The sequence below is a fragment of the Sphaeramia orbicularis genome, chromosome 3, assembly GCF_902148855.1.
Source record: "Sphaeramia orbicularis chromosome 3, fSphaOr1.1, whole genome shotgun sequence".
NCBI lineage: Eukaryota > Metazoa > Chordata > Actinopteri > Kurtiformes > Apogonidae > Sphaeramia > Sphaeramia orbicularis.
The window spans coordinates 19,325,568-19,352,496 of record NC_043959.1 but is presented as its reverse complement, the minus strand read 5'-3'; the positions used below and the strand labels follow the sequence as shown (position 1 = coordinate 19,352,496).

Genomic DNA, 26,929 nt, shown 5'->3' with positions numbered 1-26,929 from the left:
TTCTAAATGAATCTTTCTCTACAATTAACCTTTCCAAAGCGATTTGTCACCATTAAGTATAATATTATCCTCTGTATTTTGCATTTTTTCATTGAAAATCTGGGATTTTCTCATATCTAATTCACTGATTATGTAGATGCCCATAAAAGTTCAAATTAAAGTTGAGGGCTATTATATGAGAAACAGAGAAAACTGAAGAAAAGGCAACTTTTTCAGCAAAAATACCATTAACTGAACATAAACCCAGTGTGTCCATCCATTGTCATTGATCCAACTCCATGGGATTTACTGGTGAATCAATGTTGTAGAAGATGACGGTGTTTTCATGGTAACTACAGAGCCTGTGAACATCCAAATGGGTCATATCTGATGACCATGATGATAAAAGATAAATAACTGTATTTTACACTAATTATTTACATGTATTGATAGGATTAGTGGATCGACAGGCATTAAACAGTTTAGATCAGCAGAAGGTTTTGGTCAGTGGTGGATGTTTGGGTCTTAATGGGTTAATCTCATTCAGCTCTGACTGATCTTAAGGTTAAATCTTACTTGAATAAAAGCTTCTTTTCCTGTTTGTCAGATTGATTTAAATTATTTATTTGCAACACAATAAGGAAAACGTATGAAGACACTTGTATCTGTAGGAGCTGACTTGTGTCTGTTTTATGGTTTTATCTATTAGAAAATCATCCAAAAAAAAATCACATTAAGTATTTTTTAATCCATCCTTGTAAAACCAACTGAATTATCCCAGCGCCGATGTCTTCAAGAAGCTCTTAAATTTTAATCACACGGCTCATTAACAGCAAATGAACCCAATTAAAAAAACAAAATTTCTAACCTCAGACCTCATAGACGAAGCAAATAAGGCCAAATATCCAACGATTAAAAGGCAATAAATCTTATTACACCGAAAAAACATCAACTAATTCATCATTTCAGCCCTAGATACTTAAACTCATCACCTTCACTCATTAGATTTTACTTCAACTTCATCTTCTTTTGATGAAATATCAAAGTTAGAAGTTTATGATGTCCTGTGTTGTTTTCTTATCTTGCCTTTTTCTGCAGATTGTCAATGTGAGTACCTAAGGTCATGTCATTTATCTGTGATGATGGATATCAAAATTGTTTTTAACCTGTTAAACCTGGTCTGAATCATTTCAATGTAGCCAAACCGAATGGATTAGCATCGATAGCAGAAGCTTCATTCATATAAAACCAAATTATGATCAGAAAACGGTAAAGATAAGACAACATTCATCACCATCTCTTCATGATGTGACCTTTATTTTGTTCTTCTTTGTCTCGTTCAGTGAGTTCTATCAGTAGAAATAATCCGTGTACTGCTGGATCTGTTTAGTGTTAGCTTAGCACTGCAGAGTTTGTCTCATTCTTCTGTTGTTTTATTAAATTATTCTTGACATATGCTAATCTCAGACTGTTAGACTGGTTTAGAAGGAGATAATAAAGAATTTGAACAAAATTATTGAAAAAGTTAAGAAAAAAATTCAAAAATAAACAATCAAATTACTAAAAATGTACAAAATTACTGACCATATGAACAAAAAGGGCAATGGGAAATTAAGAAATTTAACAAAAAATTAATACAAGATGGAAAATGAACAAGAAACTGTGCAAAAATAAACATCAACTGAATACATCAACAAAATAATGACGATAATGAACAACATTTAACAAAATAGTTACAAAAGAAATGGACACAAATAAATGCTAATGTAATGTAAGTGACAGTATAATCGGCATTAAAAGGTACTTTTATTAATTATTGATATATTTTGCTGCAAGAGTCAGTTTTTCTTCAGTTTTCTCTGTTTTGATATAATAACCTTTGAATCTACCCAGAGCTTTGATGAGCATTTGTATGATGAGTGAATTAAATATAGAAAATTACTTGATTTTCACTGAAAAATGCAGAGGATAATATTATAATAAATGGTGATAAATCACTAAGGAAATGTTAAATGTGGAGAAAATTTTCATCTGGAAGTCACCACAAAAGTATTTCTAGGTCTGTAAAGGTTAAAAGCTGAAGCTAGTTCATAACCTTCAAATTTACTCTGAGCTTTGTGAACATCTACATGATCTGTAAATTAAATATAGGAAAATACTTTAAAACGCAAAATGCAGAGGATGATATTGTAATAAATAGATTAATTAGGATGTTGTCACAAAACTAGTTCTTTAAGGGTTAGATAAATAATTTAAACATTGAGCACTTCCTAAAAGCAGTGTAATTATGACAATGTAATTAAACATGTGTCTTATATAATGGTGTAAAAAATGCAATTGAATATAATATAGTTTTTTGTGAACACATCTATAGAATGGTAGAAAAATAAAACACCCCATGGTTCAGCAGCTAGTAAAACCATGTTGAGCAGCAATAACTTATGTATTTTCACCCACTCCTTACAACTGTGGCTGCTGTGGCCTGTGGCTCAGTTGGTAGAGTGGGTCGTCTAATGACCAAAGGGGTAGTGGTTCGAATCCTGGCTCTGACTGTCCATATATCGAAGTGATCTTGCACTGAAGATAGCAAGACACTGAACCTTTAATTGCTCCCAGTAGGGGGCAGCACTTTGCATGGTGGCCACCACCTACTGGTGTGTGAATGGGTGAATGTAAGGCCCTGTAAAGCACTTTAGGCACCATGAAGGTTGAAGGTCATGGCATCAAAAGAAAGCCCATATGTGACTTCCAATCTAATGCCAGGAGTAATTATATCAATATCTTCAACTGTTTTGAAGTTATAGCACTTTGAAATTCTTCCCATTATAAACCAATGGGGATTTTTACATTTTCAAAAATTCATTAAAATTCAAAAATCAACATTTCTCAATTCTTTGAACAAACTTGGTAGACCTTACCCAAAGGAACCACTGCTATGAATTTCAGTTGATTCTGAGTGACGGTTTCGGAGAAGATGATTCTTAAGTAATTGTTTACGAACTGACAGACAGACAACAGACACCAACTAATACCTACAGTCCATCAGAACTTCAGGCCGTTGAACTAAAAATGATATACAGCGTCCACGAATCCTAACCGACATTTATTTCTAGTGACATTTGATGTTAATGCATGTTTTCGTCCACAGCTGGTGGAAGAGACAGATAATACACTGAGTCACTAAGTTTTATGGAGAGATAAAAAATAAAATTAAGGGTCACGGAGGGATTCATCGTAAATTCAGAACTTCTTAATGATGTGCTTAGCGCTTGAAGGAAAGTGCAGCACTCAGTAAAAGTCCATAATTTAGACTTAGTGTGTGTGATTAAAGATTGATAAGAGCTTCAATCAAAGTGGTGATAAAGGGTCTTCTGTTAGAAAAAGCACATCTATATCTGATGTTAGGCTTGTGTTTTGGTGCTGGAAAGGTGGCTCGGATCATAAATTTAGTAAAAACCAGTCTTCCACTTCTCAGCGTCAGGGACTTGAATAATAAGATGTGGAACTATCATATCCCTGTTCAGGTATGGAAGATTAGTTAGGATCCTGTCATTTTTTGATCTCAGTCTAAGTCCACACTAATGCATTTACAGGAAGGATGATGTCAATTTAGGCAATAACAGCACATCTGTTGCAGCTGTCATCAGTAGAATTATGGTTAACAAGTAGAATTTAACTGCATAAACACAGAGAACTGGAACAGAATTACTTTAAACTTAGTATCATGTTGAATTAATGGCTGGTCGTCTTGTTTTTTACTACAAACATCATGTTAAAGGGACTCGACAGATACGTAGTGAATATTTAAACTCAGTCAGTGTTAGTATCTGGGTCATTGTCTCCACATTAGAACACAAATTAAAACAGTTCAGCATCCTTTCTCGGACTCTATAAAACAGCAGAGTAATGTGGATGTACAGGGGTTGGACAAAATAATGGAAACACCTTAAAAAATCAACAAAATATAATTTAATATGGTGTAGGTCCGCCTTTTGCGGCAATTACAGCCTCAATTCTCCGAGGTATTGATTCATACAACTTGTGAATTTTTTCCAAAGGAATTTTAAGCCATTCTTCAGTTAGAATACCCTCCAACTCTTTTAGAGACGATGGCGGTGGAAATCGACGTTTTACTTGAATCTCTAAAACTGACCATAAATGCTCAATAATGTTGAGGTCTGGGGACTGTGCCGGCCATACGAGATGCTCAACTTCATTAGAATGTTCCTCATGCCATTCTTTAACAATTCTAGCTGTATGGATTGGGGCATTATCATCTTGAGGTGAAGGTGTTTCCATTATTTTGTCCAACCCCTGTAGGTGTAAAAACAAGAAAAGCTGAACATTTAAACCAAAAACACATTATTTTGAGCAGAGCCTGAGCCATGTTCAACACTACATCTGACCCACGTTATTTACATGTATTTATAGGGATAATGGATCAACAGGTGTTAAACATTTTTAATCAGTTGATGCTTTTGGTCGATGGTGGATGTTCAGGTTTTCGATGGTTAAATGGAATCTAACACTACGTTCAAACAGTAGGTCTTAATGCACAATTCTGATTTTTTGGGTGAGATCTGATTTTTTTTTGTGTGTGGGTTCGTTCATATCACACATTAAATGCGACTTCTATCAGTTTTGAGTATGAACTGAATGTGACCCTGAAGTGACCCACATGCACAAAAGAGGTCCTGATGTAATATGTGACCACGCAGACACACACTGTGTTTATGGAGGGAAATATGTTTTCCCGCTGCTCCTCCTCCTGAGACACAGAATTATGACGTTTGTCACATTTCTGATGTAAAGGTCGGATAAATGCGACCTGGCCGTTCAGACTGAGGTCACATTGGAAAATATCAGATATGCATCGGATTTAGTACCACATATGAAAGTGGTCTGGGTCGGATTAGTGCTGTTCAAACTGTCTGTAACAGATCGGATACAGGTCACATTTGGGCAAAAAAAATCAGATTTGGGCTACATTTACCTGCAGTCTGAACAGAGCCATAGACTGAAATTCTCATTGTGGTCTCATTTTGTGAAAATCATATACCCTTTATCTTTTCAAGATATGAAACTAATCATATAAACTTCAAACTACTGCATCAAATACATAAAGGACATGAAACCCATCTGTGTACAGATGCAGGTCACATATGGTCAAAAAAATTGGACTTGGGCCACATTTGTCTGTAGTCTGAACGTAGTCTAATATAAACCGTCTTTCCACCTACATATAGAACATTTCAACAGAAGGTTTAAACATATGAAGCTGTAAAACACTCGCTGTGTTTTCATCGACATATTTGGACAGGCTCGTCCCTTTGTTCGTGGAGGATGGGGTTTATGTATCCTCTATTTCATTTGACTAACAACTCAGTTTTCTTTATAAAATTACTTGTTGGTTGTTTTGTAAAACAATATACACATTATCCTGAGCAAAAGCCCTGATTTGTCGATTATATTTTATTCATAAATACATCATTAACCTTCCAGTGTCTGGATGAGTATATTATGCAGACTTTGTACTTCATGTTACAAAAGGTCATATTATTTTTCACAATTTGTTTTAGGTCAGAATTCAAAAGTTGTTCATTTTTGCCTGATTTTTTAAATTCTGACTCAGCCACTAAAATCAGCACTTTGCAAACAATGGAAAATTACTACATTAACGGCCTTCTACCAAGTGAGAAAAACATGCACATTTTAGCATTTAACATTTGACCTAGCAAAAAAATAATAATGCATATTAACTAATGTTACTGTTAAACATTGACATTTGTTGTAATGATGTAATCCAATTTTTATGCAGTATTTGGAAAAAAAAAAAGTTTGTGTTTTTTGCATCAGAAAATATGGTTTGTTTATATTACAAAGATGCCATTTAAAGGGTTAAAAACGTGACAGTTATTGAGTATTTAGTATTTCTGTTTATGACTCAAGTTGATGAAATATAAAAATATGTGAAAATGTTATAAACAAACTGTATGAAAAATATTTTGATGGTACTACAGCACAGCACAGGGTCGGACACCGGAGGGTTACAGTATGTGAATATTTGTTTCTACGTCTTCATCCCCAGTGGAGTGGGATTAGTTGTATTCAGCTGGTTCCTCCTGTGGGACCGGTCCATTTGAACCTTAACTGGATGCAGTGTGTGCCCCGGCTGCAGAGCGCTGTAAAGTAATCCAGCTCCAGTGAACGGCGGCGGCTCAGGGGGTTTAATCGTCCGTGGAGCCGCCGGAGACAGAGAACGAGGAGACCCTGACCCACAAACTGACACAATCCACTTCCACTGTGTCTCAATTACAGCCACAACACACACCAGCCAAGGGCGGCCAAGTCTATTTCAGAGTCTGTTACGAATGTCACCTGCAAACCCAGTGACCTGCGGACGTGACCAACGACCACACGGACGTTAAACCTGCAAACACACAAACTGTAACCTTCAACCGACTCATCACGTACAGACCACAGCCCTGTGAGCAGGAGGAGACAGGACACTGCATCTACGAAATACACAGAACCTCACTGATCCTCAGAGTACATTAACCTACTTCAGTTAGGGTTATTTCAAATATACAACAAAACAAACAAAACAAAATAACCCGACCTTAGTGCCTAGAAATAAAACCAATTTAAAAATAAACATGAAAACTTATACATATACATGAAAACAAAATATAATGACTTCATTTCCATATTCGAAAAGGCGTGGAAGGTACTTCATTTATAAAAGGTCACATTACTTTTCAGAATTTGTTTTAGGTCAGAATTCAAAAGTTGTTCATTTTTGCATGATTTTTAAAATTCTGATGCAGCCAATTAAATCAGCACATTATTAAAAATGGAAAATTACTACATTGACACCCTTCGACCAAGTGAGTAAAAAATGCACATTGACACAGTGTATTCAATACTGAGAAATCAGTTTGGAATTGGGCCAGTCGCTGTGAAATACGCACAATCTATCTTACACCGACCAATCACAAGTCTGGGGGGTGGGTGTCTCGCAAGGTGTCACACTTCTTTTTGTTGTGAGTCAAAGTCAGTTTCACATCCGCAAATCTCTTTACAAATCAGTGTTCATTTGTCTGTCTGTCCGTGTGCAAGATAACTCAAAAAGTTATGGAGGGATTCGGATGAAAATTTCAGGAAATGTTGATACTGGCACAAGGAACAAATTATTAAAGTTTGGTGGTGACTGGGTTAGGGTTAGGGTCTGGTTAGGTTACTGATCTGCCTTGGCGAAGGTCTGCACTCTCTGAGTGCTTTTCTAGTTTGTGATTAGTTTACTCGGCACCTGATAGTCCCGCCTTCATATTTGGATTCAAGCCCCGCAATTCCAGAAGGATTTGTCATTGAGAAAGACAGATGGCTATACAGGCTATTGAGCCATGAACAAAAATACCAAATACTAAATAACTGTCATATTTTCAACCCTTTAAATGCCATGTTTGTAACGGAAAATAACCACATATTTTTGATGCAAAAAAAAAAAAAAAAAACTTTTTATTTAAATTTTTTTCTATATACTACATAAAATCTGGATTACTTTTTTGATTTTTGCAGACTGGATAAAATACAAAAAAAAAAATGTAGAAAGTTAAAAACAAACTATGAAAAAAAAAATCTTGACATCACTATGGCACTGTGCAGATTACGCACTTTCAGTGATTAGGAAGGACCTCTATAGATAGATTTATTTCATTGATCCCAAACTGGGAAATTATAGTAAACATCTTCCTTTGAGTCAGATAGGTGGGATACCGGAGGGTTAATAATAAGCCTCCCATCTCTCGCATTCATTCACATCCAGCTCTGATTCCATTGGGATACAGAAATAACACCCAAACAGCCTGCATTAATCCAAAACACAGCACCGTGAGTATTAACATGAGTCAGGGAAGTATTAGCTTCCTTTCACTGGCTTCCTTTAAAATACAGACCTGAATTCAACATCCATCCGCTAATAAACAAAACCCCATCCTGCACCGAAGACCCTAATTATTCCTTAGATCAGGGCTGTCAAACTCATTCTAGTTCAGGTTCCACATTCAGCCCAATGTGATCTCAAGCAGTCAGAACCAAAACATAATAACATAATAACCTATAAATATTGTCAAGTCCAAACTTTTCTCTATGTTTAGAAGTGAAAAAAGTAAACTTACATTATGTTTACATCTACAAACTATCCTTTAAAAAAATGTGAGTAACATCCTGAACCTGAAATTTCTAAAGAAAAATAAATGCAATTTTAACTAGAAAAGCACTAGGAGAGCACAGATCTCTGCCGAGGCAGATCAGCCCCCCCCAAGTCCACCAAATACTGATGTCTGAACTTTTACCAAGTTACAACATCATCATTGTTGTTTACAAATGAATATGAACTGGTTTTATTTGCATTATTTGGTCTGAAAACACCTGCATATTTTTGAACATGTGCCGTGTTCTGCAAATACATGTTCTAAATAACTTTTTTTTTTTTTTTTTTTTGGGGGGGGGGGATGTTGCCGGGAGTTTAGAGAATTAAACAAAAATGTTGATTTTCCTCAAACACATACCTTTAATATAGAAATCCAAACTGTATGTATGTATACATCATGGTCTGTTAAATGGATGGATAAACTACTACTACTTATAAATCAGGGATTTCCAACTCTGGTCCTCAAGGGCCAGTATCCTGCATGTTTTAGATGTTTTCCTCTTCCAGCACACCCGATGGTCGTTATCAGGCTTCTGCAGAGCTTGATGATAGGCTTATCATTTGAATCAGGTGTGTTGGAAGAGGAATACATCTAAAACATGCAGGATACTGGCCCTCAAGGACCAGGATTGGACACCCCTGCTATAAAAGGTCAAATCAGAAAAAGTGATCATTTTGCAGTGTTTTCTTACTTTTTTCCAGAGCTGTAATTGCAAGCACTTTCAAGCACTTCAACTAAAATTCAAGCACTTTCCAGACCTTGAAAACTCAACACTGAAATTCAAGTATTTTCAAGGATTTCCAGCACCCGTACGAACCCTGTATAGAGGGCGTCCTTCCCTGAAACCTTTCATCTGCTGCCATGAATTGTGTTGGATTCTACGAACCGCTTTGTGTTTCGCCTCATGTCAGGATGCTTAATGACTCAATAAACCACATTTATTTCACTGTTTTTGTTCCCCTTGCGTGTAATGGATGTTTATGTCAGTTTAGCACATTCCACATAAAATGAGACTGAACTTTGAGGTAATTAGTGGTGAAGATTTGGTTTCACATGGCTCTAATGGTTCCCGGTGGAGTACAACAGATTCACTGATGGCTTCATACCGTCACAGAGACAGCCAGAGCCTCGGCGATGAAAAAAACAACTCCGGTCTTCAAGCTGTGTAAGCGCTTCAGAAACCACTGAAGCGCTAAAAGCCCTCAGTCACTGGAGTCATGAAAAATTTAAGGCAGAAATCAGCACACACTGAGTTTCTGTGAACATTTCATGGGGGTTTTCCCAACCACAGAAGGGTTCAGGCAGTGCCTTCAGCTGAATGAAGATGAAAGGCGTTTAGGTGACACATCTGAGCCAATCTGGAAACTACAATGACATCGCAAATGGAAAGTGACCTGTCAATCAAAATCCGGATGAACACAGTCAAACATTACAGAGATTCTATGAAATGTCGACTCAGGACGGGAGTATTAACCGCCTGTGAAAACACACACAGGAGGGTTTGGTTCTGAAAATGAGTTTTTATGATGGTGTTTTTTATTGGAGCTGAATGATGACAAAAACAGATTCACAAGAAAGTAGTTTTCTCTCAATAAGAAAAATAGTTCTAATGTCCCTGTACGTCAGTGTCATGTTCTATCAAGAATCAATCCCCAGTTGAATGTGTGAGGTTGTCAGGTTCTGTTCTATGTTCCAGTCCTGTGGTCTGGATGCACATCAATCTAACTATAGAAGTGGACGGGACTTTCACTGGAGGAGAACTCAACTAATCCAATCCAAGTCCATATATGACTTCTATAACTGATCAATAGTAAATATACTGATATCTGGAACCATTTACGTGTTATAAACCATCAAAGTATGGACTATTTTAAGCAAAGACACATTTTTAATATTTCATAAATTCGTCAAAATCCAAATATCTAAATTTCTCAAAACTATGAACAAACTTTGTAGGCATTTTCCCAAGGAAGATGCATGTAAAACTTGAAATGAACCCAACCATTAGTTTCATCGGAGAAGATGTTTGAAGAAATTGATAACAAGGACAACAAAGCCCACACAATAGCTCATGACTAATCGGCTAGTGAGATAAAAATTGATAAAAGATGTGGGCAGTTTCTCTTTCTGGGATTAAAAACAGAGCTCATCAACATATAATGATACTGAATATTCAGGAGGATATTTTGTCTGTTTTACTGATATTCATTTCAATTCAATTCAATTTTATTTGTAGAGCCCTATATCACAACAGGGTTGCCTCATAGGGCTTTACAGAATTAGTTGGATATGAAAACAAACAACAGTCAAATAAACATTAAAACACTATATGTAACTGTTCATACAGAATAACTGTATCTACAGTCAGGATTCATAAAGCCTTGACCTGGACAGAGTATGGATCTCCAGGGTTTAAACTTGATCAGAAATAACATCTAGTATCATGGTCTTCATCAGTAAAAGTACATCTTTTTAAAAAAATCTGCCATTTCTTTATTTACTCATCATCAGTGTTACCTTAATAACTGACACTACATTCAGTTTAGTCAGTATTTAATACCTATATATATATATGTTGTATATATTCTTTTATATGTAGTACAGAGTTAGCTATTTGTATATTTTGGTATTTCTAAAATATTTATTCTTTAGTATTTCAATCATGTGAAGGTCAGACAAATGCGACCTGGCTGTTCAGACTGAAGTTGCGTTGCAAAATATCAGATAGTATCAGATTTAGGATCACATATGAAAGTGGCCTGGGTCAGATTTGAAAAAACTGGATTTGTGCAGTTCAAACCACAATTCCTACAGGTTTCTACCAATTAAATTTAAGACTTTTTAAGATGTTTTTAAGACTACTTAGATCAGAATTTAATGCCTATTTCATGGTCACTGGCAAAAATGTATGTCTCCTAGAATTTAGGAAAATGTATTTATTTACTCCAACTCTTTGACTCCCACCATTCTGAGTCACTTCTCACTGGGGGCTGCAAAGATAGTGATAATTGGTTCCTAATTTGAATATAAATTGTTGGGTTGGAACGGGTGGAACTGAGATGACTAACGTTATTTTCTTTGCAGTTTGGACATTTAACAGACACATTTAACCCTGCGTTAGTCCCCTGGGGTGTTTTGTCACCCCAATTTGGCTTAAGTGCTCGTAATTTCTAGCTGGCAACTTTCTTTCTTTTTCTTGCACCACATGTAGTGTGGTGCAGTTGTGGCTCAGTTGTCCTTGGAGACAGATGTCGCTTTGGCCTTCTGGGGTGTTCAGTCACCCCACCAGACTAACACAGGTATTTTTTGATGATTTATACATAATTACATACAATTCATATGTAGATATAATTACATATTATGTATCGGTAGTCTACTATGTAATATAAACATGGAATAAAATGCTGATTATTGTTTATTGCATTATGTCTTATCAATATCAACCAGCTACAAGCAATTGAAATTATTCAACGGGGATTGCAGATATATCCTGAACTAGCAGTATGACTATATTTTACATAAAAATGAACATTTTTGTTTGGAGGTACGTAAATACCTCAGGGGACTACTCATGTTTGGAATCCCCAGCAGACTAACGCAAGGTTAAACACAATACACTGAACAGGTTAATGGCAACATAACTGAAGACCTACCATTTCAAATTTAATACCTTTTAAAGACTTTTTTAAGGTATTAAATGCAGATTTAAGACTTTTTAACACCCCGCAGGAACCCTGTCAAACTGACTTTAACAGATCAGATACAGGCCACATATGGACAAAAAAATCAGATTTGGCTGCAGTCTGAACACAGCCTAAATGTCTTACAGTCACAGTTTGTTTCTGGTTTGTTTTGGTCATAGTGTTGTGTCATGAGCACAGGTGAAACAGATGAAATAATCGGACTCACCTTGCCTCCTTTGTCTGAACTCCGCTCTGAGCTGAAGAGCTGCTCGCAAACAGAGGCAGGAAGGAAAAAGACAGAAGAAGAAGAAAAAGAAGAGAAGCAGGCCTGGAGGTCAATCCAAAACAACTGACACAAATTCACAACTCATCCCTGATCATGTGGTTTAATTTGTCAAATACTGGTGAAAATGAACATCAATACTCTGGTCTTTAATTATGTTCAGATCATTAACTATAATGTTTTTTCTGACACCTGTCTGGAGGACTGATGGAATATAACATGATGGATAATTTCCCTGAAGGCCTGGTCTGAGAATGTGAGGAGTCAGAGGTACAGATACAACAGATCTGTCGGGACATTGAATTCCCTCCAATACTGCATCAGAAATAAATCTGGGATCAGTTTCAGGTTGTTTTATTGCAGCATGTTTCATAATCAACAACTAACATTTATTCACTATGGAAATATTTAAATACTGGGTGAGTTACAAACAATTATGATAACACCAACTGCTAATAATAGGCTGTTAAGGCCTTTTTTATGTCCTGCTCCAAAAAAGTCTGGCTCTGTTTTAGATGGACTAAAACCCATCCATACAAACTCCTCATGTCTTTATGTGGTTCTGATCCAATGGACTCTAACCCTCCACATTTATTATACTATTATCCACTGTCATTTGTATTGGTCAGTGATTTTTCCTATATTTATTTTACTGATAATGTAGATGTTCATAAACTACCATTTTATGCTGATGATACTGTCACTTACATGATGTTGAATTAACATTTATTTGTGTTCATTTCTTTTTATATAATAAATGAATCATCTCATATTGTGTGACATTTTCCAAACAGGCTTAAGTTTTAATGCACTTCAGATGAATTATTCATTATTTTTATTTTGCATCTTCACAACATCAAGACTGAATAAACCTTTAAAGACTTAGAACTGCGTTTGTGGCGACTTTTAAATTATTACTTCTCTACATTTAATCTTTGCAAAGTGATTTATTACCATTTATTATATATTATCCTCTGTATTTTTAATTTTTTTCCAGTGTAAATCATATATTTTCTGTATTTCATTCATAGATCATATAGATATTCATAAAAGTTCAGAGTAAATTCAGTGGTTATTATATCAAAACAGAGAAAACTAAACAAAAAAGTGACTTTTTCAGCTAAATCTATCATTAACTGAACATAAACCCAGTGTGTTCATCCACTGTCATTGATCCAGCTTCATGGGTTTTACTGGTGAATCAATGTTGTAGAAGATGACGGTGTTTCCATGGTAACTACGGAGCCTCTGAATGTCAAATGGGTCATATCTGATGACCATGAAAAGATGCATAACTGTATTTTACACCAATTACTGACATGTATTGATAGGATTAGTGGATCATCTGTGACTCTGTTCTTTTTGTTGTTGTTTGTTTTGTGTTTTTTTTGCTGAATTGCCAAAAACATGGGGGCTCATCCGGGATTTAGGCAGGAGCAACATCTAAAGAAAACTATTTCAATGTATTGATAGGATCAGTGGATCAATGGGTATTTAATATTTTAATTCAAGAGGAGTTTTTGGTTAGGGTTAGTTTTTAAGGGTTAAAAATCAGCTTAAAACTAGTTTGTGGCTCTTTATGATCTCTATGCGTTTCACAATCTATATTTAATTTCATTTTGGGAAGCACTTTCACACTTTAATCCCGAACAAAAAAAACTACTTAATTACTTACTAGATAAAGAAAAAAGGAGTTGTGGTTTTTTACTGGGTCTTATAAACTTAATACAGGTTTTCAGGCTAATTTTTTCAAGAAAAGGTGGAACATAAACAGGGAAAAGTTCTGAATTCCATGCGAGTTGGTCTGAACCGACCCAGAAGTAGAAAGAGATGAAACATCTACTACTACTGCACTGAAGATCTAATGCACCTAGAAGATCCAAAAACTAAGCCCATGTGGTAGATAAAGCAGGGATTAAAGCAAAAATTTTTCATCTGACTGAAAATTTTCTTCTGGTCAAAATCATTGGCCAATATTAAAAATGCAATACAATACTACTATAGCGTACACGTTTATATAGTCAAATTTAGCAATACTGTAAAACACACTGAATGGGAGTGTACACAGGTGTAGAAGATTAGTAACATGAATAGAAAAAATGTCATGAGTGGTATTGGTGGGGGGTCTGGGGGTCCTCCCCCAGAAAATTTTTAAAGCTTCAGGTCAATTTTGGTGCTCTCTGGTTAGTTTTAAAGGGTATGAAAACCTTTGAAGCAAGTGAAAATAATAACTAGAAGAAAACCTTATTGTAAATAATGAGTGAAAAACTTGTTATTTAACAATTTAGGAACTCCTAAAACATAACTCCAACAGCACATGAATTTTGGGGAAAATGTCTGTGTAAATGTAACCCTAACCAACTAATCTTTTATTTTTTCTGCTTTTATATTTATATATATTTATATATTCCGTTACAGATACTCTCTGAGGGTATTTAAAATACAGTGGCTTTGCAAATACCAAGGGTGTTACTCATTCATTCAATTTTATCTTCGTACTGTACCACACAGATAGAAATAAGATGCTAAACAGGTCAAAATAAAGCACTTATGCACTCTGGCACATAACCGCGTAAGGCCACGGCGCACACAGCCGCACGCACAGGAAGGGCACATACACACAAACACACACACTAGTCATATACCGGCAAGAGGAGATAAGCTATGAACCAAAACATGAAGGTACATGTAGATCAGTTCTGTCTTCTTACCTTTTCGCTGTGGTTCTTTCATAATGAAAGCTACTTGTTAGCACTAAACTAAAGTTAGCGTGTGGAGGCTGAACTAAAGCTGAACTTGTCCATGTGTTTCTGAGGCACATAAAGAGCAGCATTTCCTTCCAAAGATAAATAGTCATCAATCTCTCCTCCCGACATAAAAATAAAGAAGTCATCTTATTATCATCACTGTTAAACCTATCAGCCCCGTGTGCATGGTGTGCCTGTGTTAAACACCTGCAGATTCAGGACAGCAGACCCAGGACAGGATCGCGGTGCTGACTGGACTCCACGAAACACGTGGGGAAGTTACTTCAATATGACTTTTTTCCCCCCTCAATTTTTCCATTTGACGGAAATCCGTCGTGGTGACGGAGAACTTTAATCCCTGAGATAAAGTCAAAGTCGGAGAAGGTGTAAAGTGTAATCATGATCATTATTGAATGTGAGCATACTTTGTCCACGCAGTCATCAAAGAAAGCCAGGCTGGCGTCTTTGTCACTGACGAACGAACACTCCTCGATGAAGCGGATGAACATCTGGGTTTTGGTCATCAGAGTGTAGAACTTCTGATGGGAACGGTCACGGCTCTTCAGGAACCCTACGACACAAAAAGCAACAAAAACTCAGGATTTTGCTACATTTTTAGACTGAATTTTACACTGTGGAACTATTTCTGGAGGAAAAATCTGCAAAAAAAGGCCATGATTTTGTGAACTTTAATCAGTCTTTGGATGACACTGATTGGAATTGGCAATAGTGAGATGTTTCCTGCATCAAATGGCACCAAAAGACCCAAACATTATTTGATTTTTTGCCAGAGTCTCGTGAGTTTTCAGATATGTTCAGGCCCTGAAAGGTGAGATTTTCACTGTAAAAGAAACTTACCTTGATCTATGTGTCCATCTGTCTATCTGTCTGTCATTGTGCTACTTATTTACGTTTATTTTTCCTTCATTTTTCTTGCCTATATTGTTCAGTTTTTTAATTTTGTCTGATTTTGTAAATTTTTCATAGATTCTGCTGCTTTTCTTATCTCTACTCCTTTTGATGCTTATGTTTGTCCATTTTGTTCTTCATTCTATGAAGTTTTTTGCTCATTTTGTTGCTTATATTTGCAAGTTTTATTCAGTTGGTTGATTATCTATCTGTCAAGCTGACAGATAGATAATCATTATTTTATCCATTTCTATTACTTTATTTTGTTGCTTATTATATTTAGTTTTCTTTATTTTCTTCTTTTCTTGCCTATTTTGTTCAATTTTCATTATGCTTTTTGTTTATGTTATTATCCATCCATCCATCATCATAACCTTTATTTAAACTCTGAGATATACTGAAGATGCAACCTCATTTACAATATAGCCGAGACAAAACACATTTGAAACATCAAATGGATGTATAAGAAATACCAAGAAGTAAGTGACAAAGACGAATTTAAAAACAGAGAACTCTGCTTACAAACAGGAGTAGCTGGAGGTGAAATAAGATGGAATTACAGATTTCAAACACAAAATATTTGCCACATACAATGCCATATTAGATGTACCAAAAAGTAAAAGTGATAAAAATGAACTAAAAACAAAGACATCTACTCAAAAGCAGGAGCTGCTGGAGGTAAAAAAAAAAAAAGTGATTAAGGATTTAAATTGTCTGTCCATCTGTCCGTCCGTCCGTCCATCCATCCATCATGATAACCTTTATTTAAACTCGGAGATATATTGAGAATGCAACCTCATTTACAATATAGCCGAGACAAAACAAGACATTTGAAACATCCAATGGACATTTCAGAGATACTGAAAAGTAAAAGGGATAAAGATGAACTAAAAACAAAGACATCTACTTAAAAACAGGAGCAGCTGGAGGTAAAACAAGAAGTGATTAAGGATTTGAATTGTCCTTCCATCCATCTATCTATGCATGTATAGTTCTTTCTGGACTCATTTCATCTCCTGAACTAGGTTAAACATCGATATTCATTTTCAGACTCTTCCTAAAGTGTGTGATTTTGTGGTTAAGAGACCCATTATCTCATTAAAGACAGTGGTTCCATTCATCTGGGTTTGTGTAATGCACGCCAACATAGTGTCATTAGCCTAATGGCCCCTTTGGGACGTCCAGCACCATGGTGAACAGGTTCCTTAATAGATGCTGAGAGCCGCTGCATGACTGATGGCAGACGGATGGACACTGGCTCAGAGTCCAGGGGTCTACGCCAAACACTGAAGTCCACGCCAAACACTGAGGTCCACGCCACAGATGATGAATATTTGAACCCTGACGACATCCAGCAGCGAACATTGACCCATCTGGATCCACTACAGCTTCCAGAAACACTTAAACCTGACTGTTCATTTAAGGTCATGAAATCTTTTTTTTTTTCCATTTTTCCATTCTTTCCATTCGAAAGAAAAAATACCTCCCACCAATTCACCAAAAAAGAAAAAAAACAAAACACCCAGAACATGTAAGTACAGTCCTGTATAAAAGTCCTGGTCCAACATTCTGTTTGTTGGTTTACTGAAGTTCTTATGTCCACACATAGGCATTTGTCTGCATATTTAGATCTAATCTGATATATGTGATGTGTGAACAGCAGGAAAAAACACAGTTTCAGATTAAAAACAGCTTCTATAAACGAAAGTGGTCATATTTAGTGTGACCTCCCTTTGACCTTAACATGTCTTTAACCCTTTTGTTCAAACAATATGAGATTTATGGCATTCATTTTCTGATGTTTATACCAGTAAAAATGTAACAGAAATTTGAAAAATGAGCCACAAATTGAACAAAATAATGAACATGAAGCAAAAATGAACAGAAAAAAAGAACAAAATAATCACCAACATAAATAAAAATGAAAAAAAAAACAATCAACAAAATGAACATATTAATCACAAAAAATAAATAATCAAAATGTATAAAAAGAAAATAAACAAAATAATAAAATTGACAAAATAATATTTTTTAAATGAACAAAACAGTGAATAAATGGAATAAAAATGAACAAAATAACCAACAAAATAAATGAAAATGAACAAAAAAATAAATAAACAAAATAAACAAAAACAAACCAAATGATTGACAAATTAAAATACAATAATCAGGTTTGATTCAACTCATGTCAGATGTTTCTAAGTGTTTGTGCTGCTTCTTGTCATGGGGTCAGAGGTCACACTAAATAACAATCTTTACAACACATTTAGTTCAGTTTTGTGTCTTTTGCACATATTTCCTGTATTTTCTTGTTGTATGTTAAGGAAAGAGAATGAGAAATAACCATGTAGGATAATTTTAACCCTGAAAAACAACAAAGATAAAGGTAGAATAAGATTTTTAGACAGGACTGTATATGCTTCATTAGGTATGAATACAGATAAATGTCTGCATTTGTCATGAATTATGTACTATTTTAGGGTAAAAAAGGTAAAACAAACATCTTCTTGTCTTACATTAATATTGAAATAAGTGATAAAACACATAGATGTGCATATAAGTAGACGAGTAGACGATGAAGTAATGAAGTAAGATGTAAATATTATAATTATCAGTTTATCTCTTATGTTTTCAAGCTGCCGTTTGTTATTATTTAATGTTTTAATTATTTGTAGCAGTTGATCCACTGGGAAAACAGGAACGCAAAGTCATTTCTACATCAGGATATTTTCAGTCCCAGATGTAGAGGTAAAAACAGCTGATAACGTAACAGAGGAAATGGTCATGTTTAGAGGTCAGCAGGGAAAAATACAAAATGTGCTTTAAGGGCGCATTAACACATCTGAAAAGGTCAGACGCTCAAACACAAGCTGCACAAGCTGTTATTTATTTCCTTACGTCATTACGTAACATTCTGCAACGCTCCGGAAAAACAGCTGGTTCTTAGACTTTATAATAACATCAGAACGATGAGGACGCTTCAGAAAAGTCCAACACGATGAGGGGTTGAACATATTCCAAAGAAACAGATGAATGAGAAACAAAACACTAGAACAAGTTTGTTGTCTTTTATCCTGTTCAGACCCAGGTGGGGGTAGGGGATGGATTTCAGGACCCCAGGCAGAATGGGGAAGAGAAAAAATACAAAAAAGAATCCTTAACATCCTTAAAGAAAGTCAAGAAAAATAAGAAAAATGGGATTCTCTCCCACTCAGTCTAGGTCCCATCAACATTCCAGGTCATCCCTTCGCTCTTGGAAGGGGTCAGACGTCACAACTCAGTGCAGGACACTTCAGTTCCTCCACAAACTGTTGAAGGAAAACTATTCTGTCTGGATGTTTTGGTTTGTGTCGAAACAGAACAATACTGAGCCCAAACTGTTGGATTAAACTGGAGGCTCAGTGAAGTCGTTACAGGCAGAGATGGAAACCGTGGGTCAACGGGAGACACCACTGGACATGTAGTTATACCATTAACCCTATGAGGACTCCCATTATAACAGGCCTGGATTTATGTATGTTATTTTTGCAATAAAAGTGTCAGAAAATGTATTTTTTGCCAATTCACTTGCACCAACTTTCAATATTCGTCTTTCAATTTCATTCAACTTTCAATATCATTATTATATGTATTAAATACTTAAAACAGTGTCTTATAGTAAAAAGTAAAAAATGGAATTTTATTTTTAATCATTTTTATTTTGAAAAACTGTAAATGTGCAGAACAAAATTTTAGGAGATTATAGAAATAAACTTTCAACTATTTTCCATGTGTTCAAACTTTGTAGTTTGTCTAGATCATTCTGTGCCCACATTCTCCTTATTTTTAGTTCTTTCCAGTGACTTTTATCCTGTGATAGTCTGCGTTCACTTTCTTTCTAGTTGTAGACAGAGCCCCTCATTTCACTGACAAAAACCTGCATCATCTGATTCAAATACAGTCGCTGCATCTGTTTATGCCCTGGATAGATCTGCATATAGATTTACATAACACATATTTGTATAATAATATTTACTGCTAAACTACAACTATCACAGAACTATACAAACCAGAAAAATACAGATAAAACAGTGGAAAAAAAAACAGAAAAAAAAAAAACAAACAGTGAAACTCGACAAAAACACAGTAAAACGCACTAGTAGAACACTCCACAACAGCACTATCACTATTATACACAATTATTTACAAGAAATTACCATAAAAACAGAGCTAAAACACTGCTAAAAGTCATAAAAATCTTCCATACCCTCTCTCACCGACTGCTCTCTCCTGCTGTCTGCTCCACTCACTTCCACCCCTCCCCCTCGGCCAATGCAGACCTCTACCATAATGTGTTATACAGCAATAGAAAGCTCCGAACCCCAGCTTTCAGAATTTGTACTTTGAAGTGGTTAGAATTTGGTCAATATCAAGAACGGTTCAGGACTTACGGTAAACTGAATACCCTAAAAATGCAAAATGTGTCGCTGAAGATGCACATCCATTAATTTTACAGTGAACTGTTTAATCAATATAAAATGTAGAATAATAGCTTTAAATGCAAACAGTACCTCAAAATTTGACGCTTAGACTTTTCATTGCAGCTTAAACAAAACAGAAATGTGGATAAATGTGGTAAGAGACGGGTTTGAACTTCTTCTAAGCTCAGCTCAGTTTTCGGACTCATCTTTCCACTCTGCAGACGGCAGGTGTGGTGGTGGTGGAATTATTTACAAGAATTCACCACAAAAAGTACCAAAACAAACCCACTAAAACACTGCTAAAAGTAATAAAAGTCTTCCATCTCTCTCTCACCGACTGCACTCTGCTGCTCTCAGCTCTGCCCACTTCCACCCCTCCCCCTCAGCCAATGCAGGCCTCTACCCTAATGTGTTATAGACCAATAGAAAGAACCCAATCTCAGCTTTGAATTTTGTCAACAGCTCAAATAGTTCAGGAGTTACAGTAATTTGAATGACGGTGGATGGAAAACATATTTTGCCGAAGTCACAATCGTCCAAAAAAGTGTCAATGAGTGAAAAGTCCGGAGTGAATCCTAAAGAGTTTAATGTTCATTTCCTGTATGAGTTTACACAGACTCACAGTTGTATAGTAACGGTGGATGATGATCACAAATGAGTGTTTGGTGTGCCGTCTGTAACCGTTGGTGTGTGCAGATGGTCCCACTCACAAACAGATGGTGCTGTTTAATGCATGAGTCTCCATAAACACACAGAGACGGCGTTGGGGTGGAGGACGTGTTGGAGGTTCAGCGCTGTTTGCAGACTGAAGGCGCTTCGTTAACGCCTCAGCTGCTCAAAACTCCCCAGGTTCGGTCTGACCTTTGACCTCTGGACTGGTGCCTGTGCGCTCTGGTTCCCATCAGCTCAAGTCAAACTGTTGGACTCCAGGCTCTGGGAGTTTTATGTCGGCCCACAAGTACCAGTTTCCCACAGAACAAAACTCATCTTTGGTGTTTGTTTTTCTGGTTTGACTTTGAGAGTTTCATTTAAGTGGAGTCTGGATACAACAGCGACGAACGACAACCAACTGACCTCAACAGTTTGGATAAAAACGAGTGTGTTTGGTCTTTATATAAGTCTGAATGGTGACAGAGTGTGAATGTTACTGAGGTGATGAATATATGAACCCTGACAGCTTTACTTAAACCTTTTATCATTACGTTAAAATGAAAATAACATGTACTGGATCAGGGGTGTCAAACATACGGCCTGGGGGCCAAAACCGGCCAAAGGGTCCAAACGGGCCCACAGGATGAATGTGGGTCCACAGTATTATATATACAGTATTATGCCCACCACAGTATTATATATACAGTGTTATGTCTATAGTATTACATACAAACACAGTATTATATACACAGTATTATGGCCACAGTATAATACACACAGTATTATGCCCACAGTATTATATACACAGTATTATTTCCACAGTATTATTGTATGTCCATAGTATTATATACACAGTATTATGTCCACAGTATTACTGTATGTCCATAGTATTATACACACAGTATTCAGTCCACAGTATTATGTCCACAGTGTTATGTCCACAGTACTACGTCCCCAGTATTATGTCCACAGTATTACTTCCACAGTATTATGTCCCCAGTATTACGTCCCCAGTATTACGTCCACAGTATTCAGTCCACAGTATTATGTCCACAGTGTTATGTCCATAGTACTACGTCCCCAGTATTATGTCTATAGTATTATGTCCACAGTACTATGTCCCCAGTATTACATCCACAGTATTACTTCCACAGTATTATGTCCACAGTATTATATCCATAGTATTATATATACAGTATTATATCCATAGTATTATATACACAGTATTATGTCCACAGTATTACTGTATGTCCATAGTATTATACACACAGTATTCAGTCCACAGTATTATGTCCACAGTGTTATGTCCACAGTACTACGTCCCCAGTATTATGTCCACAGTATTACTTCCACAGTATTATGTCCACAGTACTATGTCCCCAGTATTCAGTCCACAGTATTCAGTCCACAGTATTATGTCCACAGTACTACGTCCCCAGTATTATGTCTATAGTATTATGTCCACAGTACTATGTCCCCAGTATTACATCCACAGTATTACTTCCACAGTATTATGTCCACAGTATTATATCCATAGTATTATATATACAGTATTATGTCCATAGTATTATATATACAGTATTATGTCCATAGTATTATATATACAGTATTAAGTCCACAGTATTATGTCCACAGTACTGCGTCCCCAGTATTATGTCCATAGTATTATGTCCACAGTATTATATCCATAGTATTATGTCCATAGTATTATATATACAGTATTATGTCCATAGTATTATGTCCACAGTACTGCGCTCCCCAGTATTATGTCCCCAGTATTACATCCATAGTATTATGTCCACAGTATTATATACATAGTATTATGTCCTCAGTATTATGTATACACAGTATTACGTCCATAGTATTATATACACAGTATTACTTGTGATTACCTTGCAGGTCAAACAGAGAGCTGGCGTCCGTTGCTTTCTCCGACGGCGCCTGTGTGATGGGTCGCAGGAACAAGCGGTATCCTTTCAATATGGCCGCCATGAAGCGCAGGAAGGCCTCCTGGATCTCCAGCTCCAGAGTGTGGAGGCTTTTCCCACAGCTCAGCTCTGAGGAGTCACTCATGCTGAGCTCCAGCAGCCCATCAGGCCGATACTGATGACCTGAACACAGACAGGAGGGCCAAAAACAGCACATCAGGCACAGTTGAATGAAAATAATATCATCTGTACAGTTAACCCTTTAACCCCTGAGACATTATTTCAGTGTCTGTTTCAGGTTCATTAAAGCTGCTGTGAGTATGTGCTTGTGTTTCTTTTCTTCAGTGGTTTTGTTTTACTCTGTGTTTTAGGGTCAAAACAGGTGGAATACCAGAAAAAGACAAAGAAGTTTGACAGGTTTTTACTAAATAAGGCACTAGAATGAACATCAATAAGAGATTTAGGATGTTGAACATCAACTGTGAACTGGAACACACTGAACAACAACAAGGATTTGAATCTGGGCCCAGTAGTTTTAGTTGTGGCTCTTTTTTTTTTCTAAATCAGTCCAGCTGGTTTTTGACACCTGTTTAACTCCATAAAGCAGTTCCACGGTCAAAACTCAGTAAAAACACAGTTTAAAAAAAACCAAGAAAATCACCACAGCACTGGAAACAAGAGTAAAACCAAAAAAACACAAGAAAAACAGTGTAAAAAAAAAAAAAAAAAAAGCCCAAACCGTCTAATTTTATAGTGAGTCAGTCTCACTTACTGCTCAGTGTTTTACCCCCCATTCCACAGGTGGCTGGGGGTGCACTGAGCACATTTTTCTTATTGTGCAAACGGTTGAATTTTTATGAATATTTAAAATAAATCATGCATTCAGAATGTTCACCACAGACACGTCAGGAGTTAAAGGGTTAAAAGACTTGTATTGAACGCATCATTAAGAAAACATCCACACTCCAAATGAAAAGTAAAAATAAAAATAAACTCCGGTTCATATCCAACTTTTCCACACATCTTAAAGGTTTAAATGTTTGAAGTAAAATGTCTGGCAGGCAGATAAATGATTCAGTGGGTGGATGTTCAACTTCACTGAATTGGAAAATGCATTTATTCAGTTTTCAGCTCAATAAGCAGCAGGTTTCATTGTCTCACAGTGAGAATGAAACAAGTGACGATAATACAAAGAGCTGCAGACCACAGAAGAAAGGCAATTATAAAATGATGCCCTGATACCATTAGTTATAAAACAAAAGAAGAAAAACTCTGCATGCTGAGCCAGAACATGGTGTTTCCTGTTTTCTGTGACTCTGAACAAGGGAGCAGTCAATACATTAATGGGTTTATATTTGCATTTTAACACAGGAACATGTCCCTACTAATATTTTGGAACCAGACAGATGTCACTTACAATATTTCAGTTAAAGTCCAAAAAAAAAATCCCTCTACACTAAAAATTATTTGGCCAATTTGCTATGGTAACATATACAGTCGTCCTCAAAATTATTCATACCCCTGCCATTTTTTGTAACTTTTTGTTTTTGTGATGAAATGAATGAGTTTTGTCAAGTTTGTTTGTGACTTATATGTGATACACAAGTGAGGAAATAAGAACAAATGATACTTGGAGAAATACTTTATTTCACGAGTATTTTATTAGAGGATTTCTAAAAAACGCCATGTTCAAAATTATTCATACCCTAGGTTTATTAAGTCCAAAGTCTTTTCTTAATAGTCAACAGAGTAGCCTTTTTTCTTGATAATGGTTCCTGTAAGTGTCCATAAGTTCTCTTCTGTCTCCTGTGGGGTTTTGGTCCACTCTTCCTGGACCAAAGCCTCCAGCTGGGTCCAGTTGGATGGTCTCCTACCCATCACTCTGGTCTTTAGCTCCCTCCAGAGATCCTCTAAATGATTTAGGTTAGGACTTTGACTGGGTCATGTCCTTGAACCACTCCTGCACTACCTTGGTGGTATGCTTGGGGTCAGTGTCCTGCTGGGACATCCAATCAGGACCAGTCTAGAGTTTCTCAGCACTTTCACACTGTCATCCAGGACGTTGATATAATTATGTTAAATTCATGATGCCTTGTAACTTCATGAGGTTTCCAGTGCCACTAGCAGAGAAGCATCCTAGCATTATAGCTTATAACCATAGCATTATGTTGCCACCAAAATAACCGAGGTATGAAGGTATGACAGACAACCATCCAGCCAGTATTGCACAAAGGAGTTCTCCATGGATGCAGACACAGGAAGATGGCATGACTCAGGATGAAACATCAGGAGGCTCATCTGGCATTTCCTAGAGCTCTTCTTAACCAAGATCTAAACTTTTGGTCATCAATCCAGTGATTTGATGAAACAAAGATGGAGTTGTTTGGCCACATGGATGTTGACTGCATCTGAAGGAAGCAAGGAGAAGAACGCAAGCTGAACACAGCCCCAACCATCAAGCATGGTGGTGGCAACATAATGCTATGGGGTTGCTTTTCTGCTAGCGGCACCGAGAACCTCATCAAGATACAGGGCATCATGAAAAAGGAGGATTATATCAACATCCTGGATGACAATGTGGAAGTGTCTGCTGAGAAACTCTAGATTGGTCCTGACTGGACGTCCCAGCAGGACACTGACCCCAAGCATACCATCAAGGTAGTGCAATAGTGGTTCAAGGACATGACCCAGTCAAAGCTCTGACCTAAATCATATAGAGAATCTGTGGAGGGAGCCAAAGACTAGCGTGATGGGTAGGAAACCATCCAACCGGACCCAGCTAGAGGCTTTGGTCCTGGAAGAGTGGACCAAAACCCCACAGGAGACAGAAGAGAACCTGTGGACACTTACAGGAACCATTATCAAGAACAAAGGCTATTCGACTGACTATTAAGAAAAGACTTTGGACTTAGTAAACCTAGGGTATGAATAATTTTGAACGTGGCATTTTTTTGGAAATCCTCTAATAAAATACTCCTGAAATAAAGTATTTCTCCAAGTATCATTTGTTCTTATTTCCTCACTTGTGTATCACATATAAGTCACAAACAAACTTGACAAAACTCATTCATTTCATCACAAAAACAAAAAGTTACAAAAAAAATGGCAGGGGTATGAATAATTTTGAGGACGACTGTATATTCAGTGACGTTCTGGCAGATACCTTTTCCTTCAGTGAACTCAGGCCTTATTTCGAAGCTGGAAATATATTTTATAAGGCATATTATGAGTTAATTTCTATTTCACTCAATTTTATCTTTAATTTGATCTTATTTTGAGTTTTATGATGACTACATGCCCTTTTTAAGAAACGGCCTCAATTATTGTTATTGTTGTTATTACTGTTATTATTATTGTTGTTATTGTTGTTGTTGTTATTACTGTTATTGTTGTTATTGTAGTTCATGTTGTTATTGTTATTGTTATTGTTGTTGTTAATAATGTTGTTAATGTACTTGTTATTACTGTTGTTATTATGATCGTTGTTGTTAATGTTGTTACTGTTGTTATTATTGTTGTTGGTATTGTTATTATTGTGGAACAAAGACAGATACACACAACTATGGATGTTTCATTGAGACAACATAATGTTAACAGAACAAATTGTGTTTTTTCATGTGATGTAAAAACTGAAGGCAGGCCAATCACTCTTACTTTGTAGTTAAACATCTGTTATACTTCACAGTGAACACAAACCCAAGAACTACAGCAGACCCATCAGAGGAGTCAAATAAACAGTGTGACCCGAGTGCTCACCGTCTATCAGTTGCTGGTGGAGATTGCTCAGCACATTCATCAGGTTTTTACAGGCTTTCTTTGGCAGGATCTTCCATGTGAGTGCTCGCTTATCTTCGTTGCTGGAAAAGCAGAGGCACAGGGTGAGTCGTGCAGAGGCTGAGAGGCCAAAACCAACATGGAGGGAATTCAGACCACCCCGGCCCAATGCCGTCTGTCTGCTAATGAGGCCAAAAAGGCTGTGAACCATCCCTGACCTTACCCCACACACCACAGCACACCCCTCCCCTCATATTACAACGAGGCCCACGCTACAAAAACAACCGTTTCCATCCGAATTC

At 36.6% G+C, this 26,929-nt stretch overlaps 1 protein-coding gene across 5 annotated transcripts in view; it reads right to left on the bottom strand.

The window, feature by feature from the left end:
- The window catches only part of LOC115416729 (C-myc promoter-binding protein-like), a 138,856-nt gene that overhangs the window by 34,835 nt on the left and 77,092 nt on the right, over positions 1–26,929 (bottom strand). For all 5 annotated transcript variants that reach the window (XR_003935017.1, XM_030130579.1, XM_030130592.1 and 2 more), the window contains exons 11-14: positions 26,610–26,710; positions 22,818–23,036; positions 15,331–15,476; positions 12,102–12,140 (exon numbers count right to left, since the gene is read on the bottom strand). Coding sequence is in view for 4 of the 5 variants with exons in the window: in XM_030130579.1 (XP_029986439.1) it covers positions 12,102–12,140; positions 15,331–15,476; positions 22,818–23,036; positions 26,610–26,710 (505 nt within the window). In the remaining variant the exon portion in view is untranslated. The remainder of the gene's footprint in view (positions 1–12,101; positions 12,141–15,330; positions 15,477–22,817; positions 23,037–26,609; positions 26,711–26,929) is intronic.